The 24,117-nt window shown below is 41.5% G+C and overlaps 1 protein-coding gene across 6 annotated transcripts in view; it reads right to left on the bottom strand.

The window, feature by feature from the left end:
* tesk2 (testis associated actin remodelling kinase 2) overlaps window positions 1–24,117 on the bottom strand; it is a 122,665-nt gene that overhangs the window by 36,955 nt on the left and 61,593 nt on the right. For all 6 annotated transcript variants that reach the window (XM_078561000.1, XM_078561003.1, XM_078561004.1 and 3 more), the window contains 3 exons: window positions 15,770–15,916; window positions 5,133–5,212; window positions 2,667–2,751 (listed from right to left, as the gene is read on the bottom strand). In XM_078561000.1, the coding sequence (XP_078417126.1) occupies window positions 2,667–2,751; window positions 5,133–5,212; window positions 15,770–15,916 (312 nt within the window). The remainder of the gene's footprint in view (window positions 1–2,666; window positions 2,752–5,132; window positions 5,213–15,769; window positions 15,917–24,117) is intronic.

The following is a 24,117-nucleotide window of genomic DNA, read 5'->3' as shown; positions in this document are numbered from 1 at the left end:
AATTGAAACAGTGACCAGAGATTAGTGAATATGAACAAAAATAAATTCAGAACATCACTAATCAGACACACATCTGAACAAAAAACACAGCATATTTGAATTTAATTAAGTCATTTAACTCCAACCTCAACTGAACTGCTCGACAATGCATCAAGTTAAGCTGGAACATGATACAGTCAATAACCATTGCATACCATGACAAAATTAAAACCAAGACCAAGGTAAAAAGTTATAAAAGAAAACTTAATTTTTCATATAACTCAATATTGCTGAGTGCACCAATAGAAAGATCATGAGGACAAGACCACATCCTATCCTGTTGAACATCAACTTTCCCATTTTGGGAGCCACAATGATGTTAGCTGATGTTATAGCCTAGCAGCAGGACATTGCATCGCAACAGATGTATGTTTTTGTCATGTACTGAATTGTAACCACACTAAAATATTGCAATCAGAATACACAACAATGAAGTTGATTACAAGTTTCAGCAGTATACAGATTCTTAAAAATTCTTTCCCAATTGTTTAATAAGCTATTTCTCATAGCTTAGAACTCACAAATAACTGCATCTTTCTCCCCAAAATCATTTATCTATTTATCTAGCACTGTTACAATTTCAAAATTTCTTGCAACTCCCAAGTTATCAAACCTGAAATCATACTGAGCACAAAGGAAAACGATTGTGGTTGTTAGAGGCCAATCACCTCAGCCCCCAGGATGCCGCATGTAGAAGTTCCTCAGGGCAGTGTTCCAGGCCTAACTATCTTCAGTCGCTTCATCACCGACCATCCCTTCATCATAAGGTCAGACGTGGGATCTTCGCAGATGACTGCAGTGTTTGGAAGCATGCCCTACTTCTCGGATACGGGAGCAGTCCGTGCCCACAAGCAGCAAGACATGGACAACATTCAGACTTGGGCTGATAAGTGGCAAGTAATATTTGTGCCATACAACTGTCAGACAATGACTATTTCCAACAAGAAAGAATCTTACAACCTTCCCTTGCATTCAAAGGCATTATCATTGCAGAATCCCCCACCATCAACACTCCAGGGATCACCATTGACCAGAAACTTAGCTTGACCAGCCAAATAAATGCTGCAACTACAACAGCAGGTTAGAGACTAGAAATCCTGTGGGGAGTGCCACACCTCAACTCCCCAAAGTCTTTCCACCATCTAAAAGGTACAAGTCAGGAGTTTGATGGCTTACTTTCCACTTGCCTGGATGAGTACAGCTCCAACAACACAAGAAGCTCAACTCAGTCCAGGACAAAACAGCTCACTTGATTGGTACTCCAGCCACCAACTTCACACCAAAGCTTCATATGTACTATTTGCAAGATACGTTCCAGCAACTGGCCACATCTTCTCCATCAGCATCTTCCAAACCCACGATCTCTACCACCTACAAAGAGGGGGAAGCAGACATATGGGAGCAGCACCACCTGCAAGTTCCCCTCCAAATCATACATTATTCTGACTTGGAAACACATCACAATTTCTTCATCGTCACCTGGCCAAAAATCCCAGCATTCCCTCACAGCACTGTACCCACACCACACTAACTACAGTGGTTCAAGGTGGCAGCTCATCAGCACCTTTACAAGAGCAATTTTGGACAGGCAATAAATGCTGGCCTCATGTCACATGAGTTGGGACATGTCCATCACTTTTAGTTACACTTTTATTAAAAATTTAAAAACCTACATGAAACCTCATCCCACCTGTGGATGAGGTTTCATGCTTTTTCTTAAGCCCGCCAGGGCTCCCAGTCTGCCTGCCAGCCTTCAGGTTGGACGGGCAGATCCATTAATAACCTTAAGTACTTTGTCAATGGCCTCAGTAGGCCATTGGCAGGTCGGCGGGCATGCAGCTGATTCAGCTGAGCCCCCGCCGACCTGAAAATTGAAATGAAGCAGGGTGACGCCGGGAGTTCCGCCCGACATCATCCCTCATCGTTTTACGCGTCGGCCCCACCCCCCACTCACCGGCCAAGAAATATTGGACTTGGGTAACTAGCCAGAAAGACAGAAACACTTGACATATCTGCATCTAATGCACAGATCTTCAAAGTTGAATAAGTAAATTATTTCTCCTTAGACACATGAGTATACATTTTGCCAAATAAGTACATAAGGATCTAGCACTATAAACTATTTAAATGTTGCCTTCAACATACATCATTGTGCCTGGAACTTGATAAGACTTGACAAACAATTTATCACTGACTGCATGAGAAATAGAAGTTGCCTTGCTCCAACTGCTGTTGAGACCCACTTCTTCATGCAATCTTGTGAATCATGCCACATGTATGTCTGCCTAGTGCCCCACTGAGAACAGCCCTGAGCAGACACATTAACGCAGAGAGTGACACAATGAGATCAATATAGCATTGCTTCCTTCAAAACCCATGCAGCTGTTTAAAAGCATTCACAGATAGAGCGACTACTTGGAAATGCATCTTTGCTTATTAACTTTTTAAGACATTTTTAAAAAGTACACAAACCTTTTTTAATAAATAACGGCAACACAAGTGATTTAAAATAACAAAGCTGAATCGAAAAGAGAATGGAGAAATATATAGCAATAAACATTTAAATCAACTTTCTACAAAGGTTTATGAAAAGATGCCTGTCAGCGATCTCAGAAAAGAATACCTACTTTTTCATTATAATGCTCACTGTGCAGCACCTCTGGAGCCATCCAAAAAGGTGATCCAACCACCGACAGCTTCTCTACCTCCGCACTGAAATTTTTAAAAAAAGGATAAACAACGTGCTTTGTTATTTTAGAAAACACAAGTTTATTTAATACAGCACCTTTGACATAGTGTTAGGAAGTTGATGATGTTGAACTTCAGTGCACATTCACATCAGAATCACAATGATTTGCAATGTGACCAGGATTATTAAAATATTACTTTCAGTTGGATTATCATAAGATTCTACGGCCAGTATATTTCATCCGATTTCATCTCATATCAGCAAAGGTCATCACTTGGCTAAGTTACCAAGTTTAATCATTAATTTTTCAGTACAACATCACCACATATCAATCACAGCTATAATTAAATACTTGCCATTCGTGAGCATCCCAAACTTGGACATACCTTCTTCCAGTACTTCATGGCCCAGCTGGACCAAATACACCACAATTCTCACAAACCAACCTGTAGCCCAATCTCCATTACAAAAGGTTGATGGATAATCCTTAATATAGGCCCAATCCATCAACATCCCCACTCACTTGGTCTACTTTCTAGATAAACCAAGTTCCATAATTTACCATTCCCCCCTGACCAAGCCCCTGCTGCTTACTCCTACATCTGTTTTCAAAAAAGGTCCTGGAAAATCCACTCCTACAGGCCTCCTATACATACTCTCATGCTTTCAACTCTGGACCTTCTGCTATCATGTCTCAGTGTCACCATTCATTGCCTTCCCTCCCTCACTTGCTTGGTTCAATTATTAGCACCTTATCTGAGTTGTCATCTACAGCAGTATTGAAGATGTGCTGCACTTTCAACCCTCATGAACGATTTTAAATAATTACTCTGTTTGCTGATAATTGCAGAGTGTCCTATTTCAGTCACAATTCCTCAGATAATGAAGCGGCCCATGACCCTCATGGAGCATACTCAAGACAACAATCAGCTTGACCTGATAAATGGCAACTAATATTTGTGTCACCTAAATGCCAGACAACGGCCATCTCCAAGAAGAGAGTGTCTAAACATCCCCCACCTCCAACAATCAGCACAATCCACACTAAAGCAGCTCACTTGATTGGCACCTCATACACCACCTTAAGCATTCATGCCTTTCCCCATCAATGCACCATGGCTGCAGTGTGTACCATCTTCAAGATGCACTGCAGCAACTCACCAAGATTCCTTCAATGGGACTTCCCAAACACGCAACTTCAACCACCCAGAAGAACAAGGGCAACAACCACTTCCAAGTAACACGCCATCCTGACTTGGAAATATATCAACATTCCTTTATCATCACTAGCTCAAAATCCTGGGACTCCCTATCTAACTGCACTGTAGGAGTATGTTCATCATATGAACTGTAGCTGTTCAAGAAAGTGGCTCACCACTATCTTCCCATTGGCAATTATGAATGGACAATAAATGCTGGCCTTGCCAGCAGTGCCCATATCCAATGAATGAGATCTTTAAAAAAATTCTCCCAGTGTTCTTGCCAACATCCCTTTAAATCAAAGTGACCAAAACAAAGATAAATTAGTTGTTTGTTTCATTACTGTTTGTTTCATCATGCTGTATTTACTCAATATAACAGTGACTGCATTGCACAGTAATTCATTTTGCATGACATATTTTCAGGGCTACAATAAAGCAACATATAATTGCAAGTCTTCCCCTTCCATTTAAAAATATACTGCAAATTTACTGATTGCTTTAATAGACGGATTGATATTTAATTACAATCTATGCTGTAAAGGGAAAACATAAGAAACATGTTAAAATTGTTAAATGCAAAAATGTAAAGCCATTTTCCACCAATAAACCCCCTTTAAAGCTAAAGATGATCATTTGGTTAGAAAAGTAAACTGAGGATTAATCAAATGTTGGAGATGATGATTTTTTTTGAACAGTAAATTGATACGGAAAGTCAAATAAACACAAATAGTTGGATAGTAACAAAGTTATTGATTCTACAGTCTTCACCGTAAAATGATCAGAATTGCATTACTTAACCCCAAGATGTCCATAAGAATCACAGGTTTCCACATAACAAAATAGAATGGCTTATTAACCACTATAAAACCACTGTAAATCAGCAGAGCTATGGATTGAGACTCCAAACAGTGAGAACAATGCTGAAATTCCAATCTTTTACAAGAAAAACAAATAGATGTTCAAAAATTGTTTAATATTTCAACCATAAGCAATATATATTATATATAATGATGGTTAATTGGAATAACATCCATTCATTTTGCATAAAACTACTTTACTTTATAAACTTAATTAAATATCTTAATGTTTTTAGAAGAGATGCAAATAAAAACATTTCTACAGATTCTCATTTTGTCACAATTACACCAGTAATTTGTTTCTGGTACTTCAAGGAAAATTTAATTAAAAGGAGGTATGCTTACTTGTCAGGAATTTTTTCCGCCAACCCAAAGTCACCCAACACTCCTGTGTAGCCATTCTCTTCCATCTTAATTAAACAGTTCTGTAGGAGATAAAAGCATAATTTATTATATCAGAAATGACAATTGCTTTGCACCCATATATCCCAGAAAATGTATCTATGGACTTCTTTAGACTTAAATCAAACTAATTTAACAGCTATGGAAAGATATCAATTAAAAACTGGTACATTAAAAAAGAAATATTGAAGGGATGTTTTAAATTCCATCTAGAGCAATCAAACTATAATCAAGCTGCAATCAATAGCCACTGAGGTGGTGAGCTCCTAATCTTAACTGAAAACAGTCTTTAAAAAAGCTGACCTTTGTCGATCAATACACATGCTTACTTTGCAAAGTTCCATTTACTGAATATATGTAAGGTACAGAGTATTGTATTAATCAAGTCAGCTCCACAAATAGCATCTAAATCTTAGATAAAAACAAAAAACTGCGGATGCTGGAAATCCAAAACAAAAACAGAATTACCTGGAAAAACTCAGCAGGTCTGGCAGCATCAGCGGAGAAGAAAAGAGTTGATGTTTTGAGTCCTCATGACCCTTCAACAGAACTAACCAGATCTAAATCTTAGATGCTAATTAGATATTTTTTGACGTCATGTTGCGGAATTTAATTTGGAGAATACAATGTATCAACACTTAAAGGTTCATTGTTTAAGCATCAAGGCCATACTCTTAAAACTCAAATTGCAGCAAAAACATGCACACCTATTGCGCATATAAATTTTGTTACTACTTTCCACTTAACAGCCATCATTTGTAGCAGAAACTACAGAAATGTACACTGAAGAATAAATGCACTTTAGACTACCTTACTGTTGTATAACTGAGCACCCTATGCTTCAGCCAAATAAAAGCTGCCACGATTATGAGCAATAGGTTAACACTCCCTATATAAACAGAATACACCTTGGACACAAAATTTATTTACCAGACAGCTTCATCATAATTTAGGTTCATCCACTAGACAAATACTATAAACAATGAACGACACTATGTATTCTTTACTTATACTTAACACAGGGCAGGATTTCCCCCCTTGGGGACAAAGTTGAAGGGCAGGCGCACACAGGCGTGCTTCCGATCAGCGCCCCCAATTTTACATGGGCAGGCCAATTAAGGCCCACCCAGTGTGGCATCCACACAGAAGTGCTGAGCGCTCCCTGTGCAAGCGGGGGGAATCCCAAAATTGCGAGTGCGCTCTTTCGCGCATGCGCACGAAAGAGCGCACTCATCTCCCTGAGGCTAAGTGCAGCCTCAGGGAGATCAGCTCTAAATGTCAAACAGCTAAAACTAGAAAAATAAAATTTCCCTAACATGTCCCCTCATATGACACTGTCACATGAGTTGGGACATATTCATAATTTGTACAAAAACTTTATTAAAATTCTTAAAATCCTACATGAAACCTCGTCCCGCCCGTGGATGAGGTTTCATGCTTTTTCTAATTCACGCCAGGGCTCCTGGCCTGCCCGCCAACCTTAAGGTTGGATGGGCAGGTCCTTTAATGACATAATTGACTCTGTCAATGGCCTCAATTGGCCATTGGCAGGTAAGCGGACACACAACTGATTTTGCTGCGCCCCTGCCTACCTGAAAATTTAAATGGGGCACGGTGACATCGGGAGTTCCGCCTGACGCCACCGCGCGTCATTTTATGCACCGGTGAGCGTGATGTTATAATTGCCCTGTGATGTTATAATCATTGCTTTGATATATAACCATTGCTTTGATATCACTGCATGAATACCAATAGAATCTTGATTGTCACCTCATACACCACCTTAAGCATTCATGCCCTCCCCAATCAGCGCACCAAGGCTGCAGCATGTACCATCAACAAGATGCACTGCAGCAACTCACCAACGGGATTTCCAAACACGCAACCTCTACCACCCAGAAGAACAAGGGCAACAACCACTTCCAAGAACCACACCATCCTGACCTGGAAATATATCAACATTCCTTTATCATCACTAGCTCAAAATCATGGTACTCCCTATCTAACTGCACAGTAGGTATAACATTCATCATATGAAATGTAGCTGTTCAAGAAAATGGCTCACCACCACCTACCCATTAGCAATTATGAATGGACAATAAATGCTGGCCTTGCCAGCAGTGCCCATACCCAATGAATGAGATTTTTGAAAAGTTGCATGCATCTGATCCACAAATGTTGTGTGTTACTTAGCCTACAGATAAAAATCCTCTTTACGATTTGACAAAGTTCACTTGCACAAGTGTCATCATAAGGTGAAAGACCTAGGATAAATCCCGCCCCCCACCCCCATGGGTTACAATCAAGCAATCTCCTGCTATTCTACTGTACATCAGGTCATGGTCTGGGTACATGCCGTAATTCTTTGACCTGAAGCAGCACAGGGGCTAATTAACAATGATCACACAAACATCTAAAGTAAGGCATACCAAGTCAGAAAGGCAAACAGGTAGGCTGAGGAAAACAAAAGCAAAATACCGCAGATCCTAGAAATCTGAAATAAAAATAGAAAATGCTGCAGCTCTAGCAGCATCTGTGGAGAGACAAACAGAACTAATGTTTCAGATCAATTACCATTCATCAGAGCTAAGAAAAGTTGGATACATAACAAGTTTTGAGCAAGTGAAAAGGGGAGATTGGAGAAAAGAATGAAAGGGAAGGTCTGTGATAGGGTGGAAGGCAGAAGAAATTAAATGACAAAGCAGTTCATGATGCAAGACCAAAAGCAAACTTGCAGATGTTCAGTTTCTTTGCAGGCAGTCTCAAAGAAGAGCCCTCCAAATGGTAATTCAAATAATATACAAATGCTCAAGAAGAACAGTTTGATTTTTTTCCTATCCTACCTAGGAAAAGCACAAGGAAGTAAATTCAACTATGCTATTTACAAACTTATTCAGCTGTGGATTGGCCTTAGTCTTATTTCCAAAATGAAACAAAACAATTCCATGATAATAGGAAGGTGTTTGCACAATTCATGTAAAAGGATAGCACCTGGTACAAAAAATGAATTGACACTTACTTTCTTCACTGAAAGGCAAAACCCAAGATAAGACTTTGGCACATAATCTTAAGCAAATATTTTTGGAATGTAGACAAACTGCCCTACCCACATGCAAACCAAGATAACACAGGTCCATTACTAATGCATGCATCTTGCCAAGCTCATGCTCAGATGAGGGCTAGCACAGTATTAATGCTGAACTGAAGAAAACAAAACTTAAAACATCATACAGGGTCTAATTATTTTAAAGGATTTGCTAAAAATTAAATTTAATTCCTATACTAACCAACAAGATGAATGAAATATTGCAGTTTCTAAGCAACCAACCATAAACTGAGGCATCACTGATGTGTAAAAGCAACGTGCGCTCTTAGTAGGATTGGAGAGAATCTAGTAACAATTACTAACAATGCTCCAACAGTTTGAAGCTGTCCTAAGAACAGTGGACAAACACTTGGTATTAAGCATTTAAAAGTACAAGGGCTGCTGGATACCAAAGTAGCAAGTAGTAGAAACAGACACTACTGCAGCAACTGCATGAACTTCTCTGTCTCTGCTGGAGGGAAAGGGCAGTGCCCCAGGATATGCATGATACAAAGAATTTGACCCCTCTACAAGAGCAAGGGCGATTGCAACGATTGCAACTGTCGATGCTTTGCTCTGCCGAGCATCATGAGAAAAGTATTCGTCAGTGTTGGCCTTGTCAAGATGGAACTAGAAGATCTACAAATGATATGGTCTTCTCAGTCTGGCAGCTGCAAGAGAAAAAAAAAAGAAAAACGAAGGAGGCCACTAGATATATTGCCTTCATTGAATTCACCATGTGTGCAGAGACAGTCAATTTAAGCTGCTGGAGAAAAATGGCTGACTCTGAAGCTGCTCAACATGATCTCCTCTTTTCATGACAGCCATGATGTGATTTCATCAAAATCCTTTGAGATCCAGGGTGGGGTCAAACAAGGTTGTGTTCTGGAACTGACACTCTAGCACATTCTTCTCTTTGCTGCTGTCATAAGCCTTCAGGTCATTCACAGAGGTTGTATACTTACATACCAGAACTAACAGAAAGCAGTTCTGCATTGCTCGCCTGAGGTCTAACACAGAGTCCTTATCAGAGAATCAGCAACTCTGACGTTGCCGCACTAGTATTCCACATCAGGAACACCTTAAGTAGCAAATGGCCCGACTCTCTCACACCTGTAAAACATTTGGTTTGAACATCAGAATCAGGAAGACAAATGTCTGGCCCAGAATGTTGTCATACTACCATCTCACAATCTTGTGACACCGGAGGTTGTTGATAATTTCATATATCTAGGCTGCACAATCACCAGCAATCTGTGACTTGATGATGAAATCAACACATAAATCTTAAAAGCTGTAGCTGTTATGCCCAGGCTGAGTAAGAGCGTGTGAAATAATAGCAATCAAACAGAGAACACCAAACTGCAAGTGTATCAAGCCTGCACACTTCTCTACAGTGGTGAGACCTGGACAAGATACGCTGGTAGGAGAAAATGCTGAACAGTTTTCACCTTTGCTGTCTCAGACATATCCTTGGCATCAAGGACAAAGACCACCAGCTCAGAGGTCCTGGAATGTGCTAATTTCACCAGGATATACTCATTGTTAAGGCAACAACCTCTGGACTAGCTTGGCTAGATGAAGGACAGCCAAATAAAGCGAAAGACCTTCTGTATGGTGAACTGGCCATTGTGTCACAACCTCCTGGGCGTTCATACCTCTGCTAAAAGGACACCTGTAAGCTTGATATGAAGATGACAAACATTGACAACTGACAGTCAGTTGCCAATGGCTATGATCTCTGGAGGCTAACTGTATGGAAGGGTGTTGGAACGAGCGAGCACAAACAAAACAGCTGGCTGAGAAGTGGGCCCAGAAAACAGAGGCCAGCGAATCTTGCAGTTTCTCAGCCTACTGTCTTCTTCTGCAGCAAACGTGGCAGAGACTACCATTTCGGAGTAGGGCTCCTGTCTGCCACAGGAAACACAAACCGATGGGACACATTCCTCCAAGCTGGCCCTCTCCAAAGGTAAGCCATCACCTAAAAGTTCAAAGCTACTGTATCAGTTAATAATGTTCAAAGTGAAAAGACCCTTCCACATAGTATCTCACTGGCCCAAAAGCTGCAAAACTATTGATTCCTTGATCAATATGTACAAGAATGATTGTAGTTTCTGCAATTAGGATCTTGTGAATAATTGCCAAAGGGAAACTGTAAAAATATGCCCAAACCTCAGCTGCTATTAGATTAGCATGCTCTCTAGCGCAACTATCCTGCTGCCCTCTGAACAAAGCCCTAACAGCTTATTTTCCTCCCTGAAAAATGATTCTAGATAGCTCAATTTGTCGAAAATTAGACTGATCACTTCAATAGATTTTAGAGGTCTACTTATGCAGCTGCACAATGCCTTTTTGATAGATACTTCTACTTGATTCTGTATACACATACATAAGGTGCAGGGCTAAATTTGCATGTTGGTGTAACTGTCAACAGTTAGGGCATTAACATCCAGCTCTGTGCCACACTTCTCTCTAAAACTATTCATATTTTAATGCCGCAAGCTAGGTGTTCTTTGAGAAGAAACCTTGATTCCAAGCTACCTCCATGTGAGGTCACCACATTATGAGATGTTGATCACTAACACTCGTTCATATCACAACTTCTAAAGACAATAGCAAATGTACAGATCAATTTTCTAAGATTTAGTCGAAGAAACCTTGAACAATTCATCTCATGGCATCAAAAATATGGCAGACATCAGACCTATAATATTGAGCAGTGCAGTTTTATTTTGAAAGGCCGCAAAATAACATTGTCCAATCACCTCACCTATAGCTCTTTTCCACAAGTGGAATTTTGCCATTATGACAAATCCTAACCATTCTAACAATGCTGTGACTCAGTGAAATACCACTTTTGTTGAATCTGCCGAATGTACTGAGATAATCTCTCAGCTATCTCAAAAACAATACTTTAACAGCAAGCATAAAAATATTAGGTGCCCACATCAAACCAAAAAGTTTATTTACGGCACAACTTGATGAGATCCTTGCCAATAATTTAGTGGCCCAAGCCATTTGCCATTGTCAGGGGCTCAAGATTAACAGCCTATGAAGATTTCCCATGTCAAGAAAATTTGGGATTAACCAATGATCAGATCTGAGCTACGGTATTACGCAGAGTTGTACATACACACAGTGTATCTTGCAATCTCTGTCTATTTTGGGAAACTGATGTTCGATAAGCTAACACCAGCCCAACCCCTATTACTATATCCATATAGCGGTCCAACAAAAAAATTGCTCTAAGGAACACCATGAAAGCCACCTGAAGTCTATGTGAAATTTGGATAAAGGGAGGATTCCTCTGGAGTAAGGGGCACTTGGATGAATGAATGTGGAGACCTTGAAAGACCTGCACATTAAATGCTTATGTATAATTCACATTTTGGTTCCCACAGTTTGTTCCTCTGTTCCACCTCAACTGCAGATTAGTTCTTTGTCCAATCACCTGCAGATTAAGGGTGGAAAGGGGAACTTTCAAGTCATACCTTGTTAATTGACTAGTTATGCATTTTATGCACTAGTTATCTACTCCTTGAAGTAGCATGTCTTATTAAAAATCAACTAGAGTGAAAATGGATTTGTTTAGAGAATCATCCCCGTTACGGACAGGAAGAGATGGCGGGATAACTTTTCCACTTTTTCCTCACCTCTCGGTTATCCGCAGCAAGATGTGTTCAGGGGCAGCATTTTAAACCTTTTGAGTGCTGTGCTTTTCAGTAATAAACACGAAGTAGACTTTCAGGTAAGTTTAAATCAAAAGAAAGGATAATGTTTATTCAGATCCTGAAATGTAAACACAATGAAACGCACTCACTCCCTCATACATACAAACAGACAAGTAAAGGTGGATTCTAGAGACAAAGGATACATTTAGGTTATTAGCAAACGAAACAAGGAGTAAATCACTTGGATTTTTAACTTCAGGAATCACACATCACTGGCCTGGATGGGTTCTCTCTCATGAGTTGGAAGTCTCTGGATTTCCAGACAAGGTTATGGCCGAGTTTCTGTAGAGAAGAAACTTTGCAAATGAAAATGAATTAGCCCCCCTCGCACTGCCTGGGTTGACTGGTCTTTAGGCAGGGTTCAATTCTTCTGGTGGAAAGAATTGTTCTTCTTATCCTAGTTTCAGACTGCCTTACTGGGGTGGTTGACAGGGCTCTCAACCGTGTCCAGCCCATCTCCCGCGCATCCGCCCTCACGCCTTCTCCTCCCTCCCAGAAACATGATAGGGTCCCCCTTGTCCTCACTTATCACCCCACCAGCCTCCGCATTCAAAGGATCATCCTCCGCCATTTCCGACAACTCCAGCATGATGCCACCACCAAACACATCTTCCCTTCACCCCCCCGGCGGCATTCCGTAGGGATCGTTCCCTCTGTGACACCCTGGTCCACTCCTCCATCACCCCCTACTCCTCAACCCCCTCCCACGGCACCTACCCATGCGACCGCAGAAGATGCAACACCTGCCCCTTCACTTCCTCTCTCCTCACCGTCAAAGGGCCCGAACACTCCTTTCAAGTGAAGCAGCTTTTCACTTGCACTTCCCTCAACTTAGTCTACTGCATTCGTTGCTCCCAATGCGGTTTCCTCTATACTGGAGAGGCCAAACGCAGACTGGGTGACCGCTTTGCAGAACACCTTCGGTCTGTCCGCAAGCATTACCCAGACCTCCTGTCGCTTGCCATTTCAACACTCCACCCTGCTCTCTTGCCCACATGTCTGTCCTTGGTTTGCTGCATTGTTCCAGTGAAGCTCAATGCAAACTGGAGGAACAGCACCTCATCTTCTGACTAGGCACTTTACAGCCTTCCAGACTGAATATTGAGTTCAACAATTTTAGATGTTGAACTCGCTCCTCCATCCCCACCCCCCTCCCGTTTCTTCCCCCTCCTTTTTGTTTTTTCCAATAATTTATATAGATTTTTCTTTTCCCACCTATTTCCATTATTTTTAAATGTATTTCCACCCATTGTTTATTTCTACCTTTTAGTATTCCCCCAACCCCCACTAGAGCTATCTGTACCTTATCTGTCCAGTCTTCTACTCTTAATTAGCACATTCCTTTAGATAATATCACCACCTTCAACACCTCTTTGTTCTTCTGTCTGTGACAGCTTTTGGTTATCTCCACCTATTACTGGCTGCTTGTCCCAACAACCACCCGCCCCTTAAACCAGCTTATATTTCACCCCTTTCCTATTTTTACTTAGTTCTGTTGAAGGGTCATGAGCACTCAAAACGTCAACTGTGCTCTTCTCCGCCAATGCTGCCAGACCTGCTGAGTTTTTCCAGGTATTTCTGTTTCTGTTTTTGATTTCCAGCATCCGCAGTTTTTTGCTTTTATGCCTCACTGGGTTTCCTTGTGGAGTAATAAGACTATAAGACCATAAGACATAGGAGCAGAAATTAGGCCATTCAGCCCATCGAGTCTGCTCCGCCATTCAATCATGACTGGTAAGTTTCTCAACCCCATTCTCCCGCCTTCTCCCCATAACCTTTGATCCCCATACCAGTCAAGAATAAGGTCTCAACTCCCATTCAGCTAGTTTCATCATGTGATGGCAAGTTTCAGTGTTTCCTACCGTCCGCTTAATGGGTTGTAGCTGGGGTGATTGATACACAATGGGGGAACGAATGATAATCCATCAACATGCCAGCTACAATTAGCTCACTGTAAGACTTTATTTGATATTTCACCTTCACAAAGTCGACAAGTCTGGTAGCTATTGTCAGAGCTGAAGAAGGGTCATACGGACTCGAAACGTCAACTCTGTTTCTCTCTCCACAGATGCTGCTAGATCTGCTGAATTTTTTCAGCATTTTCTGGTTTTGTTTCAGATTTCCACCATCTGTAGTATTTTGCTTTTATCTTAAGACTTGGGTGTATATGTGCAAAGGTCATTAAAGGTGGTAGGACAGGTGGAGAGAATAGTTAATAAAGCATGCAGTATCTTGGGCTCTATGCCCCTATTAATAAAGCCCAAGAGCAAGGAGGTTATGCTGAATTTATATAAGACACTCCTTAGACCTCAGCTGGAGTATTGTGTACAGTTCTGGGCACCACATTATAGGAGGACGTGAACACATTGGAGAGAATGTAGAAGAGGTTTACAAGATTGGTTCCAGGGATGAGAAACTTCAGTTACGAAGATAAATTGGAGTGGTTGGGACTGTTCTCCTTGGAGAGAAGGCAGCTAAGAGAAGATTTCATAGAGATGTTCAAAATCATGAGCAGGTTGGACAGGGTAGATAGGGAGCTGTTCCCGCTCATAAAAGGATCAAGAACGAGAGGGCACAGATTTAAAGTGATTTGCAAAAGAAGCAAATGTGAAGTGAGAAAAATCTTTTTCACACAACGAGTGGTCCTGTTCTGGAATGCACTGCCTGGAAGTGTGGTGGAGGCAGATTCAATCGAGGCATTCAAGAGGGCGTTAGATAATTATTTGAATAGGAACAATGAGCAGGGGTACAGGGAAAAGGCAGGGCAATGGCACTAGGTCATAATGCTCATTTGGAGAGCTGGCGCAGGCACGATGGGCCAAATGGCCTCCTGTGACTTTAAAATTCTGATTTTGGTGAGTAGCATTTTATGCATCATTAGGAATAAACTATTACATTTGTTAGTATTCAAAAAGTTTTTGACTGATGCTGCTAACTGCTCCAGCTGAGGTGCTCACTTGGATTGATGCAAGCAATATATTGCATAGATTGCAGGATTGTCAATCTAGTGGAATTATAAAAAAACTCAGTGGGGCTGTCCACTAAGCAAATTCTCACTGTTTTGCTTTACAAGTCTCTTTGAAATGACTGCCACAACTACATGGTTGTCAATAGCTGAACAGAGAAATACATGCAGCATTGCCATAAACTGAGCCACACTAACATTGTCCATGTTTTATTCTATGCATGGACTAAAGAAAACAACATTTCTATTAATATTCATTATGAAGGCTCATCAGTAAAACACCTTAATTCTCAGGAAAAAGCTGAAAAATAAAAAGCAAGACTAAACCCACATGTAAAGAAATACATTCATGAATCTAAAGGACATCTAAACTAAAGAGACTAGAAGCCTTTCTCAATTCTTCCAGGGAGGTAATAAGGGAAGCAGAAAACTGTACCTTTTCAGCTGCATAAAAATGTACCCTTGCAATAATGCCCAAAGTTTTATATAATGTTGGAGTACACCATCAAATGCAGTACCATCTATCTGCAACTTCATGATGATACTTGTGTACACACGATTGCCAGGCACATACTCCCCTCAATCAAACAAAACTTTACTAGTGTGCTCAATAAATATGTAATCGATGCTTGGCAAAATTGTTTTTGTCTATGAAGTGACTCTACTCCATTAGTTTGTAAATTATATTGAAATAGGCTTAACACATGTTTCTTATCTATTTTCCCCAAGTGACGTAAGATTGAAATAGTGCCTTAAGAAATAAATAGCAATTTTTGATTTTTCACTCCATATACTGGACCTTAGAAGTCAAGTCCCGATGAAAGACACCCTTTGAGTGCAGGTAGCTGAGTCCACAGGCAAGGTCATATGCTATTTTGACCCGGACACGCCAGGACAGATGATCACTGCTGTCCAATAACTGTTCGAGGTTCCCTCTATTAATGTACTGAAAAGAAAGCACATAGGGAGAAAAAAAAAAATCAGCATCTGAAGTGGTCTCATGATGTGCTGACTTCCCATCTATAAAGATCCTAGATCCCAGTCTAAAATGTTATTACACCAGCCACTATTAATCAAAAAAAAAAGTTTGACCACTAAAAGAAATCTTCTCAACTAGTATAATTCTTTCTCCAAATAACTCTCTCAGCAGGCAACTGCCAAAGCTACTCCAAATCCATCATTTTGTTGAGTCAATAAAAGGTGTACTGGAGTGTCATGGGACAACTCATCTAGTTCTGTGCAACTTTCAGGCATGCCCAACAATCGAGGTCCATCTCAAAAGCATCACAGCTGAGATCAGGAACTTGCCTTGCAGGTGAAAACCATATCCCGTCATTGAATGGTAGGTGAAATTTCTGCGGAAAGGCTCAGAGGGCTTTTTAACAGTTTGTACAGCTAGGAATATGGGGACTGTGGCAAAATGATTAGTGCACAGTACAGGAATAAATTGGTACAAATAAGAATAAGAAAATATAGTTGTGCAGGTCAGGTGGCAGGAAGATGTGAATGTTGATAGAAAGAAATCCAATAATATTGACCGTCATACACCAGTCACATCTGTTATTGGGTAGATTTATTTTTGTTTTATACATGGGTGAACTTAAAATCAAGAATATATGTGTACACTCATACTATAAAAGCTGATTGTATCCACTAAGTGTTATGGTTCCCAATTACATTGTTCCCCTTCTGAATTCAAAAAGCTGGAATCAATTCCTAACCTTTCCAAGGAAACTTATTTTTCTGGAATTAGATTTTTGTCATTATTAGGGAGCACCCTGAATGTCCCAGACCAGCTAAAAATCTGCTAAAACAGTCTAGATTAAAAATATGATTTATCCAAGAACACAGAGGTTTCAGGTGGTGGAGATGCTGGAAAGGAATGTGGAAACTCTAGAGTGTGAGAAACCCTAGAACCATGGAACATAATTTTTCTACCAACTGTACATTTGCTCAGTGCTGCAGCCCTATTAGGTAAGTAGGATCAGGAAGAGGCCGTTCAGTGCCTTGAGACTGTTCTGCCACTTAATTAGATTATGGTTGATCTGAACCTCACTCCATTACCTGTCTTATCCTTTGGTAGCTGCAGAGAAAGCTCATTCTTTGCTTTTGGCAAAACAATCTGAATATATTAGGACCATTTGAGGGTGAATCATACCTACTTCACAGCAGAGTCCATATCTATGTCACTGGACAGTGGCTCTGCTACCTGTCCTCCATAAGATCAGGGTCAGAATAGCACCATAACTGTGGCAGATGATGAAGTTAGCAATGTAAGAACAGAAATAGGCAATTCAGTTCTTCAACCCTGTTACCAACATTACAAACATTGAACCATATCAGACACAAAGTAGATTAATAGGATTATGCAAGAACAGCAGCACTTTAGTAATGTTACTCGACCAGTAATCCAGAGACCCGGACTAAAAGGAGTACAAATCCCACCATTGTAGCTGCAAGAATTTAAATTCAATTAATTAAATACATCTAGAATAAAAAGATAATCTCAGTAATGGTGACTATGAAACCACCAGATTGCTGGTTCACTAATGACCTTTAGGGAAGAAAATCTGCTGTCTTTACCCTGTCTAGCTAACATGCATTTCCAGACTCTCAGCAACATGGTTGACTTTTAACTACCCTCCGAAATGGCCTAGCAAGCCACTCAGTTGTATCAAACTGCTACAGAAAATTCAAATAAGAATAAAACAGAATGGTCCTCCCAGAACAGATACAACATAGGCACACGCAACCCAGTCGCTCTTGCAAAGTCCTCCTCACTAACAGAATCACAGAATTGTTACAGTGCAGGAGGAGGCCATCCAGCTCATCATGTCTGCACAGGCTCGTTGAATGAGTATTGACTCAGTGTCATTCTCCTGACTTTTCCCCGTAACCCTGCACATTGCTTCTGTTTAAATAATCATCTAATGCCCTCTTGAATGCCTCAATTGAACATGCCTCCACCACACTTCCAGGCAATGCATTCCAGACTTGTACCACTCGCTATGTGAAAAAGTTTTTTCTCACATCACATTTGCTTCTTTTGCAAATCACTTTAAATTTGTGTCCTCTCATTCTCGATCCTTTTATGAGTGGGAACAGTTTCTCCCTATTTACTCTGTCCAGCTCCCTCATGATTTTGAACACCTCTATCAAATCTCCTCTTACCCTTCTCCTCTCCAAGGAGGACAGTCCTAACTTCTCCAATCTACCTTCATAACTGAAGTTTCTCATCCCTGGAACCAATCGTGTAAACCTCTTCTGCATTCTCTCCAATGTGTTCACATCTTTCCTAAAGTGTGGCGCATTTGAACTGTACACAACACTCCAGCTGAGGTCCAACTAATGTCCTATACAAGCTCAGCATAATAAGACCATAAGACATAGGAGCAGAAATTAGGCCATTCAACCCATCGAGTCTGCTCCGCCATTCAATCATGGCTGATAAGTTTCTCAACCCCATTCTGCCGCCTTCTCCCCGTAACCTTTGATCCCTTTACCAATCAAGAACCTATCTATCTCAGTCTTAAATACACTCAATGACCTGGCCTCCACAGCCTTCTTTGGCAATGAATTACATAGATTCAGCACTCTCTGGCTAAAGTAGTTTCTCATCTCTGTTCTAAAAGGTCTCCCTTTACTCTGAGGCTGTGCCCTCGGGTCCTAGTCTCTCCTACTAATGGAAACATCTTTCCCATGTCCACTCTATCCAGGCCTTTCAGTATTCTGTAAGTTTCAATCAGATCCCCCCTCATCTTTCTAAACTCTATCGAGTATAGACCCAGAGTCCTCAAACGTTCCTCATATGTTAAGCCTTTCATTCCTGGGATCATTCTCGTGAACCTCCTCTGGACCCTCTCCAGGGCCAGCACATCCTCCCTGAGATACGGGGCCCAAAATTGCTCACAATATTCTAAATGTGGTCTGACCAGAGCCTTATAAAGCCTCAGCAGCACATCCCTGCTTTTATATTCTAGTCCTCTTGAAATAAATGCCAACATTACATTTGCCTTCCTAACTACCGACACAACCTGCAAGTTAACCTTAAGAGAATCTTGGACTAGGACTCCCAAGTCCCTTTGCACTGCAGATTTCTGAATTCTCTCCCCATTTAGAAAATAGTCTATGCCTCTATTCTTCCTACCAAAGTGCATGACCTCACACTTCCCCACGTTGTATTCCATCTGCCACTTCTTTGCCCATTCTCCTAACCTGTCCAAATCCTTCTGCAGCCTCCCCGCCTCCTCAATACTACCTGTCCCTCCACCTATCTTTGTATCATCTGCAAACTTAGCCAGAATTCCCTCAGTTCCTTCATCTAGATCATTAATGTATAAAGTGAAAAGTTGTGGTCCCAACACTCCTTTGTCTAACCTACTCGTTACCTCCTCAAAGAATTCTAACAGATTTGTCAAGCATGACCTCCCCTTGATAAAACCATGCTGACTTTGCTCGATGTTACCATGCACTTCCAAGTATTCTGAAATCTCATCCTTAATAATGGACTCTAAAATCTTACCAACGACCGAGGTCAGGCTAATCGGCCTGTAATTTCCCGTCTTTGCCTCACTCCCTTCTTAAACAGGGGGGTTACATTAGCGATTTTCCAGTCCTCTGGGACCCTCCCTGACTCCAGTGATTCCTGAAAGATCGCCACTAACGCCTCCACTATCTCTTCAGCTATTTCCTCCAGAACTCTGGGGTGTAATCCATCTGGTCCAGGTGATTTATCCACCTTCAGACCTTACCTAGCACCTTCTCCTTGGTAATGGCCACCATACTCACCTCTGCCCCCCGACTCTCTTGAACTTTGGGGATGTCATTCGTGTCTTCCACTGTGAAGACTGACGCAAAGTACCTATTCAGTTCCTCCGCCATTTCTTTGTTCCCCGCTACTACTTCTCCAGCGTCATTTTCCAGCGGCCCAATGTCCACTTTTGCCTCTCTCTTACCCTTTATATATCTAAAAAAACTCTTGCAATCTTCTTTTATATTACTGGCTAGTTTACCCTCATATTTAATCTTCTCCCTCCTTATTTCTTTTTTAGTTGTCCTCTGTTGGTCTTTGTAGGCTTCCCAATCCCCTGGTTTCCCACTGCTCTTCGCCGCATTGTATGCTTTCTCTTTAGCTTTTATGCTGTCCCTGACTTCCCTTGTCAGCCATGGTTGCCTCGTCCTCCCTTTAGTATGCTTCTTCTTCCTAGGGATGAATTTTTGCTGTGTCTCCCAAATAACTCCCAGAAACTCCTGCCATTGCTGTTCCACTGTCTTTCCTGCTAGGCTCATCTCCTACTCAATTATGGCCAGCTCCTCCCTCATGCTTCTGTAGTTGCCTTTATTCAACTGTAATACCGTTACATCTGATTCCAGCTTTTTCCTCTCAAATTGCAGGGCAAATTCTATCATATTATGGTCACTTCCTCCTCAGGGTTCCTTCACCTTAAGCTCCCTTATCAAATCTGCCTCATTACACATCACTAAATCTAGTATTGCCTGTTCCCTAGTGGGCTCCACCACAAGCTGCTCCAAAAAGCCATCTCGTAGATGGTAGATAATCTCCTTGCTCTTGTACTCTATGTCCCTATTAATATAGCTTAGGATACTGTGTTCTTTATTAATTGCTCTCTCCACCTGTCCTGCCACCTTTAATGACTTATGCACAGATACATCCAGGTCCCTCTGCTCTTGCACACCCTTTAAAGTTGTACCCACAGCTACCTCGACTACAAATCCTCACACTCTTTTGCTTCCTGTAAGGACTCCATCCCATTCTCTCAGTTCCTTCACCTCTGTTGCATCTGTTCCAATGATGCCACTTTCCAAAACAGTGCTTCTAACATGTCTTCCTTCTTCCTTAACCGAGGTTTCCCACCCACGGTGGTTGACAGGGCCCTCAACTGTGTCCAACCCATCTCCCACGCCTCCGCCCTCGCTCCTTCATCTCCCTCCTAGAACCATAATAGGGTCCCCCTTGTCCTCACTTTTCACCCCACCAACCTCATTCAAAGGATCATCCTCTGCCATTTCCACCAACTCCAGCATGATGCCACCACCAAACACATCTTCTCTTCACCCCCGTCGGCAATACGTAGGGACCGTTTCCTCCGGGATACCCTGGTCCACTCCTCAACCCCCTCCCTACACCTCAACCCCCTCCCACGGCACCTTCCATGCAACCGCAGAAGGTGCAACACCTGCCCTTTTACTTCCTCCCTCCTCACTGGCCAAAGGCCCAAACACTCCTTTCAAGTGAAGCAGCATTTCACTTGCACTTCCCTCAATTTAGTCTACTGCATTCGCTGCTCCCAATGCGGTCTCCTCTTCATTGGAGAGGCCAAACGCAGACTGGCTGACCGCTTTGCAGAACATCTTCGGTCTGTCCGCAAGCATGACCCAGACCTTCCTGTCGCTTGCCATTTCAACACACCACCCTGCTCTCATGCCCACATGTCCGTCCTTGGCCTGCTGCAATGTTCCAGTGAAGCTCGACACAAACTGGAGGAACAGCAACTCATCTTCCGATTAGGCACTTTACAGCCTTCCGGACTTAACATTGAGTTCAACTACTTCAGATCATGAACTCTCTCCTTCATCCTCACCCCTTTTTTCAAATATTTATTTTTTCATTTTTATATATACATTTTGTCCCATCTATTTCTATTATTATTTTTAAATTTATTCCCATTCATTGTTGTACCTCCATCTTTTAGCCTATTTTGATCTTTTCTTCCACACTATCCCCTCCCCCCACCCCACCCCCACTAGGGCCATTTGTCACTTGCTCATCCTGCTTTCTACTCTTAACGTCACCATTAGCACCTCCTTTAGCCAGTATCATCACCATCAAAATGTTAACTCTGTCTTTCTCTCCACAGATGCTGTGAGACCTGCTGAGTTTTTTCCAGCAATTTTGTTTTTGCTTTAAAGTTGTACCCCTTATTTCATATTCTCCCTACCAAAATGAGTCATTTCACACTTGTGTATTGAACTTCATCTGCCACCTATCTTCCCACTCCACCAACTCGTCTATATCCATTTGAAGTTCTACACTGTCCTCACAGTTTACAATGCTTCCAAGTTTCATGGCATCTACAAACTTTGAAATTGTCCCCTGCACACCAAGATCTAGGTCACTAATATATTATCAGGAAAAGCAAGGGTCCCAATAGTGACCCCTGGGGGAACTCCACTTGAAACCTTCCTCCAGACCAAAAAATATCCATTAACCATTACTTGTTGTTTCCTATTATTCAGCCAATTTTGTATCCATGTTGCTACTGTCCCTTTTATTGCAGGAGCTGTAACTTATCTGTAATGGAGCAGCACTATCGAATGTCTTTAGAAAGTCCATGTACACCACATCAGCATTACCCTCATCAACCCTCTGTGTTACCTCTTCAAAAAACACCAGCAAGTTAGTTAAACATGGTTTTCCCTTAAGGAATCCATGCTAGCTCTTCCTAATCAACCCACATTTTTCCTCATGGCTATTAATTCTAACCTGAATAATTATTTCTAGAAGCTTCCCCACCACCAAAGTTAACAGCTAGGGAATTGTGCCAAAATTGGGAGAGCTGTCCCAGAGGCCACTCGAGCACCAGCCTGATTTAGTTATACTTTCAGAATCATGTCTTACAGCCAATGTCCCAAGTAGCCCTTCCCATCAGTAGAGCAGAAAGATCAGAGATGGTGACACAGGGGTATATGTAGTCAGGAGGGAGTGGTCCTGGGAGTCCTCAACATCGACTCCACACTCCATGAAGTCAAACATGGGCGATGAAACCTCCTGCTGATTACCACCTACAATCCTCTGTCACCAGTTTAAACCTGGTGGTGGTAAAGGTTTTCAAAACAATAATCTGGGGCAAAATTAACACAGTCACTTGGCCAAGTGTAGATTAATTAAGGACTGCCAGCAGAGATTTGTTATCAGCAAATAGTGTTCAAATAGCCTGATTGAGGTTTTTGAGTTAACAGAGAAGGCTGATAAGGATAATGCAGTCAATGTGGCCCATATGGGTTTCCAAGCGGTGTGATAATAGGCTTACCAGCAAAGCTAAAATCCATTCAATAAAAGGGACAGTGGCAGCATGGATACAAGGTTGCTAAGTGACAGTAAAGAGTAGCAGTGAACAGTTATTTTTCATCTTGGAAGAAGGTATACAATGGGATTAGGACCACTGCTTTTCTTGATTTATTTATGACTTAGACATGAGTGTACAAGGCACAACGTCAACATTTGCAGATGTTACAAAACCTGGGAGTGTTGTGAACTGTGAGGAAGATCGTGATAGACTTCAAGAGAACATGGACAGGCTGCTGGAATGGACAGATACAAGGTAGATGAAATTTAATGCAGAGAAGTGTGGAGTGATACATTTTGGTCGGAAGAATGAGGAGAGACAATATAAACTAAGTGGTACAATTCTAAAAGGGATGCAGGAACAGAGAAACCTGGGCTATATGTGCACAAATTGTTGAAGGTGGCAGGTCAGGTTGAGAAAGTGGTTAAAAAGGCACATAGAATCCTGGGCTTTATAAATTGAGGCATATCTTGCAAAAGCAAGTAAGTTATGAAGAGTTTTTATAAAACATTGGTCTAACCTCAAATTGAGTACTATATCCAATTCTGGGCTAAGTATACTTTAGGAAGGATGCAAAGACTTTAGAGTCAGTGCAGAAAAAAATTGAGAATGGTTCCAGGGATGGGGGATATCAGTTACATGGATAGACTGAACATACTGGATTATTCTCCTTGGAAAAAGAGAAGGTTGAGAGAAAATCTGATAGAGATATTCAAAATCACGAGGGCTCTAAACAAACAGAGAGAAACAGTTTCCATCGGCAGAAGTTCGAGAACTAGAGGACATAGATTTAAGGCGAATGGCAAGATAGCCAAGGCCAACATGACGAAAGACATTTTTACATGGTAAATGATTGGGATCTGGAGCTACACTGCCTGAGAGGTTTTTTCCAATTCGTTCATGGGATGTGGATGTCACTGGCTAGGCCAACATTTATTTCCCATCCCTAATTGCCCTCAAGGAGGTGGTGATGAGTTGGCTTCTTGAAACGCTGCAGTTCATGTGTTTTAGGGAGCTCCAAAATTTTGACCCAGCAACAGTGAAGGAACAGCGATAGAGT

This window comes from Cetorhinus maximus, chromosome 17 (genome assembly GCF_964194155.1).
Source record: "Cetorhinus maximus chromosome 17, sCetMax3.hap1.1, whole genome shotgun sequence".
Lineage (NCBI taxonomy): Eukaryota > Metazoa > Chordata > Chondrichthyes > Lamniformes > Cetorhinidae > Cetorhinus > Cetorhinus maximus.
The sequence above is the reverse complement of the archived record's forward strand: the minus strand, read 5'-3'. Positions and strand labels throughout refer to the sequence as shown.